Consider the following 8,995-nt stretch of genomic DNA (forward strand, 5'->3'; position numbering starts at 1 on the left):
TGATGGCGAGCGCCTGTAGTCCCAGCTACTCGGGAGGCTGAGGCAGGAGAATTTCTTGAACCTGGGAGATGGAGGTTACAGTGAGCTGAGATTGCACCACTGCACTCCAGCTTGAGCAACAGAGTGAGACTTTATCTCAAAACAAAACAAAAACAAACAAACAAAAAAAACAAAACCCATTCACTTTATTCCTCAAAACATGTATGTCCCAGTTCCCTCCATTTCAGAGCCATAAACATAAAGCCTAGAGATAAGATACTTAATACCCAGGACAGATCTTTGTGTGTATATATACATACCATATGTAGCATTATGTTATATAGTATTACATAAATTACACGAAATTTTGCATAAGATTGGTAAGCAAGTCACTTAAACTTGATGAATAAAAGTAGGGGCCGGGCATGGTGGTTCATGCCCATAATCCCAGGGAAGCTTTCAGAGGTGGGAGGATTGTTGTCTGGGCCATTTCATGTTATTGTCATTCCTCACTTGTCTTAACAGGAATAGGGCTGAGTGAAACTAAGCAAGACCTACATCCTGCTCGTGATGGTTCTTTTTCTGCCCACTCTGTTTTTCTGAAAGCTTTGGGGAATTTTCCTGAGGAGGAAGCCTGATGCAGTTAACAGTGCAGGCTTGGTAACCAGGAAGTCCTGAGTCCGCCCCAGCTCAGGGGTTACCGCACTTCTCTCACCGGGTTTACCTCTCTGTGAAATGGGATGAAAGCAGGCTGGGTGCAGTAGCTCACACCTGTAATCCCAGCACTTTGGGAGGCCAAAGCGGGCGGATCACGAGGTCAGGAGTTCAAGACCAGCCTGACCAACATGGCGAAACCCCATCTCTACTAAAGATACAAAAAAAAATCAGCCAGGTGTGGTGGCAGGCACCTGTAATCCCAGCTACTCAGGAAGCTGAGGCAAGAGAATCGCTTGAGCCCAGGAGGCAGAGGTTGCAGTGAGCCAAGATCACACCACTGTACTCCAGCCTGGGTGACAGAGTGAGACTCTGTCTCAAAAAAAAAAAAAAAAAAGAAAAGAAATGGGATGAAAGCTGCCTTTTCACAGGTTTGAATAAAGGGGTTGTGGAAAGAAAGCCCAGTAAAGCAGATGAGCTTGCTCAGGATCAGGGCCACCATTCAGGGGAATAAAGCTCTAGGGAGCTCCCCTTTTTAGGAGTAGGCTCCCAAGATCTCCCTCCTAAATGAAGTGCTCACTCCAGGGAAAACGAATCTTGTTACCACATCCACCACGGATGGCTAGAACAGGGGACCCGTACCACACAGCAGGAGGTGAGCAGAGGGCAGATAAACATTACGGCCGAGGATTCTGCCCCGCAGATCAGCGGGGGCATTAGGATCAGCGGGGGCATTAGATTCTCACAGCAGCATGGACCCTATTGTGAACTGTACTTGCGAGAGATCTAGGTTGCACACTCCTAATGAGAATCTAAATGCCTGCTGATGTGAGGTAAAACAGTTTCACACCAAAACCACCCCCACCCCCGTGGAAGACAAGAAAAATTGTCTTCCACGAAACCAGTTCCTGGTACCAAAAAGGCTAGGGACCACTGGTCTAGAAGACTACAACCAGTTCAGTTTTAGTGATCACCAGGAGTAACCATGTGGCCCAAGAGGGTATGTCCAGCTCCCTCCTTGCATCTTGCGGCACACCACCTTTGCAGTATGGTGCCTGGGCAGTCCCCGGTTGTTAAGGGTGAGAGTTCTAAAGCCAGACTGCCCGTATTCAGAGACTGGCTTTGCTAAGGAACCATGGGCAAGTTACTTAACCTGTTTCCTCATCTGTAAAATGGAGAAAATACCAGTGCTTTTTAGGGTTGCCAACCTAATAAGCATTATTCCTGCCCCAAATAAGTCTAGACTATGTGGAAAAAATGCGAATTTCTCCTTCAGCAAAGAGTAAAACTAATACCAGAGTTTTCCTGGCCCTGCAGATTTGGCCTGGCAGGAGACAATGCCATAGTCAATGTTCATGCTCCAGATGCAGACCTGGAGGCACCAGAGTGATGTAGAGAGGACAGTGGATTTGAAGCCATATATCTGGGTTCCAGACATGCTGTGTGATGCCGAGCAAGCCACTCCTGCAGATAGATTAAGCATGCACACCCAGCACTTTGGGAGGCGGAGGCGGGCGGATCACAAGGTTAGGAGATCGAGACCATCCTGGCTAACATGGTGAAACCCCGTTTCTACCAAAAAAAAAAAAAAATTAGCCAGGCGTGGTGGCGGGCACCTGTAGTTCCAGCTACTCGGGAGGCTGAGGCAGGAGAATGGCTTGAACCCGGGAGGCGGAGCTTGCAGTGAGCCGAGATCGCGCCACTGCACTCCAGCCTGGGCGACACAGCGAGACTCCATCTCAAAAAAAAAAAAAAAAAAAAGCATGCACAGCCTAACACTGGAGGTGCTGAGGCCAGGTAGGTCAACAGTAGACCCAGCCCCGACCCACAAGTTTCGCTTTCCAGACTGCGCAAGCGCAAAGGATACGTAAACGGCCCCGGCGTTCTGGGGGCGGGGACCGAGGAAGGCGCTGAGTGTCGCTCCTGCGCGTCCAGTCACAAATGACGTCCCTTCTGTCTCTCGCCCTGTAGGCGGGAGCATCCAATCAACGTCGACAGCGTAGGCCCCACCTTTCATGGGTCGAGTCGCTTGGCGGTCGTGGTTCGGGAGGTTCCTCGGGATGTCGGTGGCTTTCGTACCGGACTGGCTGAGGGGCAAGGCGGAAGTCAATCAAGAGACTATCCAGCGGGTAAGCATCTACGCGGGCGGGCGGGCGAAGAGAAGAAGTCGGGATCCCGAGTGGCCGCGGGGTGCGAGAAGCATCCTGTGGTGAGCGGCCTCCCAGCTGACTGTGAAGGGTGCTGAGCAGCCGGGGTGCAGGGTGAGATGGGCACAAAATCAGCACAGGCGCCGGGGCAGGATAGCCCGGCATGGGGTTCTGTCCACCGCCGTCCAGACGTCACACTGCACTAACCCTTTCTCTTTTTTTTTTTTTTCCGAGACAGAGTCTCGTTCTGTCGTCCAGGCTGAAGTGCAGTGGCGTCATCTTGGCTCACTGCAACCTCCGCCTCCCGGGTTCAAGCGATTCACCTGCCTCAGGCTCTTGGGTAGCTGGGATTACAGGAGTGCGCCACGCCCGGCTAATTTTTGTATTTTTAGTACGGGGTTTCACCATGTTGGCCAGGCTAGTCTCGAACTCCTGACCTCGTGATCCACCCAGCTCGGCCTCCCAAAGTGCTAGGATTACAGGCGTGAGCCACTGCGCCCGGCCTGCACTGACCCTTTCTTTCTCTGATCTTTCAGCTCCTTGAGGAGAATGACCAGCTGATCCGCTGTATTGTGGAGTATCAGAACAAGGGCCGGGGGAACGAGTGCGTCCAGTAAGTGCCCCCACCCCCGCGTGCCTCACCTGTGGGTAGAGGGAAAGCCTGTGTGATATGGTGCTTTCTCGAACTAAGAGTCTTGGGTGATTGATCGCAGTTAAGCCCCTCTTTGAACTGAGGAAAGAGAGCCCCAAAGTTTGCTAACCTGCCTGAGAGCATACAACAAGTACACTGTGGAGCCTGGAGTCAGACGTGGCTCTTTCTTCAAAACGTGAATTATTCTCACTGCAAAACCTCCTTCACTCAAAGCTATGCCAGCTGATGACAACAGGGATGGGGGTGGGAGCACACAGAAAAGTAGGCTCAGGAGATTGGAGCCATGGCCCGTTTCTCATCTTGGATCCCTGCCTCATCCTTTCTCTGATAAGTGAAGGGGTCAGGCCATTTGACTGCTAAGCTCCCTCTCATTTCTAACTTCCCATCAGTCTGTTAGGGACACACACACAAAGACAAAGGATTTCTGAGTTCAGTCAAAGGTGAATTCTGCATCATAGTTTAATGCACTCCCTAAGCAGATACCAAAATGAGAGAAAGTAGAATCTGAGTCTCTTTTCCGAATCTACTCCAGGTATTATGCCCATTTTTTTCTTTTCGTTTTTTTTTTTTTTTTTTTTTTTTTTTTTTTTGAGACAGAGTCTTCCTCTGTCGCCCAGGCTGGAGTGCAGCGGTGCAATCTCGGCTCACTGCAACCTCCACCTCCGAGGTTTAAGCAATTCTCGTGCCTCAGCCTCCCGAGTAGCTGGGACTACAGGCGTGTGCCATCATGCCCTGCTAATTTTTGTATTTTTAGTAGAGACGGGGTTTCACCATGTTGGCCAGGATGGTCTCAAACTCCCGACCTCAGATGATCCACCTGCCTCAACCTCCCAAAGTGTTGGAATTACAGGCATGAGCCACTGCTCCCGGCCTTATGCCCATTTCTTATAGAAAAATATATTATTTCATTGTTACTGAAGATGTTTCACAATCCCTACCCCCTAGAAAAATTACCTACAGTCCCTCACTGAATACCTTAATAGAATAGTAGAGATACCAATTTTTGGGTTAATCTTTACATCTGACTCTGGCATTTGGTAATTTGATTTTTAAAAGTTTATAATAAATACCTTCTCCTTTTTCTATATGAAAAATGGTTGCAAAACCTTCCATTTGGTACAGTAATTTGCAACCCAAGGGTAAGAAAGTTATCAAAATCTCCTAGTGGGATTTTTCAATTGCACAGGCCATGCTTTCTGACCCCTTGTCTGATTTATTTTCCTGGGTGAAGAACTCTACTCCCCTATAAACTTATGTTGATCATGAAAATGTTTTGTCTTTCTTGAAGTTGTTGAACAGATATTTTATAAGTACAGTTGGTCCTCTGTATCCATGGGTTCTGCATTGCATTTCAAAAATATTGGGGAGCACAAAACAATAAAAAATAGCAACACAACAATAAAAAACAATATAGTATAACAACTAGTTATATGGAATTTAAATTGTATTAGGTATTATAAGTAATCTAGAGAGTATTTAAAGTATGTGAGCCAGGTGTGGTGGCTCACACCTGTATTCCCAGCACTTTGGGAGGCCAAGGCGGGCAGATCATCTGAGGTCAGGAGTTCAAGACCAGCCTGGCCAACATGGCAAAACCCCGTCTCTACTAAAAACTAAAAATACAAAAATTAGCCAGGCATGGTGGTGTGTGCTACCTGGGAGGCCAAGGCAGGAGAATTGCTTGAACTTGAACTCGGGAGTTGGAGGTTGCAGCGAGCCAAGATCACCCCACTGCACTCTAGCCTGGGCGACAGAGCAAGACTCCATCTCAATAAATAAATAAATTAATTGAAGTATATGATATGGGAGGATGTGTGTAGGTTATATTACAAATACTATGCCATTTTATATAAGGAACTTGAGCTTGAGCATCCTCGGATTTCGATATTTAAGGGGAGGAGGGAGGTGTCCTGGAACCAATCCCCTGTGGATACCAAGGGACAACTGCACTCCTGGTACCAGGCACAGTTTCAGACTCTGGGAAATCCGTAGTAAAACAGATACTAGCTCTGCACTTACGGAGCTGACATTCTAGACTCTAGAATCTATAAGAAAATGTATAATTAGACACATAATAATGAGTGCTTTGAATAAGAATAAAGCAGAGTAAGTCGGGGGAGGAGTGCTATTTTATACATGGTATGTCTGATAAGGTGATATTTGAGTAGAGACCTGGGGTGAGGGAGCCAGCTATGCAGTAGTAAGGCATAGTGAGATAAGTAAGACAGAGGAAGCATCAGGTGGAAAAGCTCCCAAGTAGGAGTGTGCTGGATATCTTCAAGTCACAGGAAGGAGGCCACTGTGGCCAGTATTCAGTAAACAAAGGTATAGCCATAAGAGATGAGATCAGAGGGGTACTGGAGGCCCCAATCATGTAGGGCCTTATTAGGACACAAGAACAGCTCACCTTTACTCTGAATGAGATGGGAGCCTTTGGAAGGTTTTGAATAGACATGTAACAACATGTAACATGATCTTGATTTAAATTGTACAATGATCTCTCAGACTGTTGTGTGGAGAATAAAGTAGGGTGCAAAGATAGATCTGGGAGACTAGGTGTCTACTGCAATAGTCCAAGCAAGAAATGATGGTAGTTATGAAAGAAATCAGTGAGAATGGGTGAGAATCTGACTATATTTTCCTTAAATATGTTAAACAAGAAGGTTGATAACAGTGAATCATCCAGTTAGTAGATGAGCCATTCCACTAGAGTGAGTAAATTATTTTCCAGTTTTTTGTTCATGGTCGGTAAAAACAAGCCTCTGATTTTTGCCTGGTTTTTTTTTTGCCCATAGGTACCAGCATGTGTTACATAGAAATCTCATTTATTTGGCTACCATTGCAGATGCCAGTCCAACCAGCACTTCAAAAGCAATGGAATAATCTTTCAAAAGCAATAGAATAATCTTCCATTTGGCTGTCATGAGGAGTAATTGAATGTAATCCATCTCTTACAAAATGGAGACAGGGTCTTTATCAACTCAACTGGTTAAAACATGAATGAAACCTCCGTGGCTCTTTCAAAAAATGTGAAAATGTGAAGAAAGCTCCTAACTTAACTGTATTCTCAATGTAAATATTTTTTAAATAATTAAGCAAATCCCTCAATAAGTTGAGCCCAGGTGTCCTCTTTCCTGAACTTGGAGCATGTTTGGATAACAAAGACATCACTGGGATGTTCAAGTCTACTTTTTAGTTTCAACCTGAAGAGGAAACTGAGTAGGTATTGGGCAGGAATTGGTGAGACTCCTGACTTGAGACCTTGCTAAATGGACATGTAACTGTATGCTCCTTCCTACCAGTTTGCAAATGTGGTCCCCTGACTGCTGTTTTCAGATTGCTTTGAAATAAAGCTTATTTTTCTATAAAATACTGATGTGGAGGTATAGACGTTTTCATGTAATAAGTATTCCATTTGGTTTTCAAGAACAACTTTGAGGACTTAACTGTAAGGTATATAACAACAATGCTATTATCACTGCCAACAAAATGAATAGTGATTTCTAGTTATTGTCTAATATCATCTGATAATAGATGTTTAATTTTCTTCAGTTATCAGATAGTCTTTTTGTTGATTTATCTGAACCAGAATCCAAACAAGATTCACACATTGTATTTTGTTGATGTTCCTTTAAGTCACTTAAAGAATACTTAATAGTTCCTCTTTTTATTTATTTGTTGAAAGAACTAGGTGTTTACCCTAGAATTTTCTCATGTTCTACATACAGTTGTATCTCTGTAGTGTTGTTAACCATGTGTCACTATCATCCACTTTTCCTGTAAACTAGTAGGTCTAGAGGCTCATGCAGACTTGTGTTCTAATATTTTTAGCAGGAATATACTAGAAGGTGATAAGTACTTGCTTTTGCATCACATAAGGAGTGACCTGATTTATTTTCAAGTTCCCAACCAGCCTTTCACTTAAATTATGATCCACCCAGCTTTGATCTGGTAATTAATTAGAGATTACATAATGAGGATTTTCTAATTTATCATTCTTTCTGACTTTATTAGCTGTATTCTATAAACAACTTTCACTCTTGGAGATATATCTGAAAGATGAGGCAAAGAGATTCTTGTAAATATATCCAAAATTAGAAGTCCAGGTCCTGCTCCTTTTTTTTGGAGTCAAGGGTTGCAACCTAGGGCAACTGTAAAATACATGTAAATAGTGAAGAGATAACTCATTTTGAATGCCAGCTCTATCCCTTAACCTCTGAAAGCTCTGTTTCCTCACTACTAAAGTGAGGATAATGAAAATAGCATCTGCCTCCTGAGGTTGTGAGATTGAGATAATGTGGCTGAGAACTGGGCACATGTTAATCTATGTTAGCGCTGATGTGTTATCTGAGGGCTCTGGCTCTTTCTTTTCTGTTTTTCCTTTTTGTTTTTTTTTTTCGGTTTTTTTTTTTTTTAACGGAATCTTGCTCTGTCGGAGTGCAATGGCGCAATTTCAGCTCACTGCAACCTCTACCTCCCAAGTTCAAGCAATTCTCCTGCCTCAGCCTCCCAAGTAGCTGGGATTACAGGCACGTGCCACCATGCCCAGCTAATTTTGTGTTTTCAGTAGAGACAGGGTTTCACCATGTTAGCAGGGCTGGTCTGTAACTCCTTACCTCAGATGATCCACCTGCCTCAGCCTCCCAAAGTGCTGGGATTATAGGCATGAGCCACTGTGCCCGGCCAGCTCTGGCTCTTTGTAGGCCCTTTCAGATCTGAGAGGGAGCTTGTTTCTTTGCTCCTTCACCCAATCTGCTATCCTATGGTTTTAGCCCATTTGTAGTCTTCCTCCTCCACTGTTCATGGGGTTGCTACCATATTCTATACCAGCTGGCACAAGTGGGCTGCTCATGGGCCTGATCTGGTCAGCAGATGTGTTTGCGCTATGCAGTGTTTTAAATTTTGAGTTAGTTGATAACTAAAAATAAGAGGGGCCGGCATGATGGCTCATGCCTGTAATGCCAACACTTTGGGAAGCTGAGGCGGGAGGATCACTTGATCCCAGGAATTGAGACCAGCCTGGGCAACCCAGGGACACTCCATCTCTAGAAAAATAATAATTTTTTTTAAAAAAGAGGATTTCCCATTAAAGTCTGGATTTCTAGTAATGCTGGACTTGCAGATCCACAGGGTAGCCATCAGCTGGAGTTGAATAGGAGCTGTCCCCTTTATGAGGCAGCTTGAGTTGTTTACCTAGAGCCTGGCACACATAGACACTGGGACCAGGCCATCAGACTAGCACTGGCTAGAAAGTGAGCAGGGGCTGATGTTTCAGTTTGGGTTTTCCCTAAAGCAGAGCCTGAGACAAGGCCTTGGGAGCAAGTAGTTTTATTTGGGAGATGATTTCAGGAAGCATGAGTAAGGCAGTAGGGAGATTAAGATGGGGAGGAAAAGACACTAAAAGAGTGTTACTGAGGTCACTCCAGTAAGCAATAGGGGCTCAGTTCTGTGGGATCCTCTGAGAAGCATTTAGAATGTTCTAGAACTGTCTATGGCCGGGCGCGGTGGCTCAAGCCTGTAATCCCAGCACTTTGGGAGGCCGAGACGGGCGGATCACGAGGTC

The 8,995-nt window shown here is 45.2% G+C and overlaps 2 protein-coding genes across 2 annotated transcripts in view; one reads left to right on the forward strand and one right to left on the reverse strand.

The window, feature by feature from the left end:
• The window catches only part of SS18L2 (synovial sarcoma translocation gene on chromosome 18-like 2), a 10,559-nt gene extending 3,755 nt beyond the window's left edge, over positions 1-6,804 (forward strand). The window contains exons 2-4 of the mRNA XM_011950953.1: positions 2,605-2,762; positions 3,317-3,393; positions 6,228-6,804. Coding sequence (XP_011806343.1) covers positions 2,649-2,762; positions 3,317-3,393; positions 6,228-6,315 — 279 coding nt within the window. The 5' untranslated portion in view covers positions 2,605-2,648 and the 3' untranslated portion in view covers positions 6,316-6,804. The remainder of the gene's footprint in view (positions 1-2,604; positions 2,763-3,316; positions 3,394-6,227) is intronic.
• SEC22C (SEC22 vesicle trafficking protein homolog C (S. cerevisiae)) overlaps positions 1-8,995 on the reverse strand; it is a 58,822-nt gene that overhangs the window by 39,147 nt on the left and 10,680 nt on the right. The gene's annotated exons all lie outside the window — the stretch shown is intronic.

The sequence above is a fragment of the Colobus angolensis genome, unplaced genomic scaffold (genome assembly GCF_000951035.1).
Source record: "Colobus angolensis palliatus isolate OR3802 unplaced genomic scaffold, Cang.pa_1.0 Scaffold311, whole genome shotgun sequence".
Lineage (NCBI taxonomy): Eukaryota > Metazoa > Chordata > Mammalia > Primates > Cercopithecidae > Colobus > Colobus angolensis.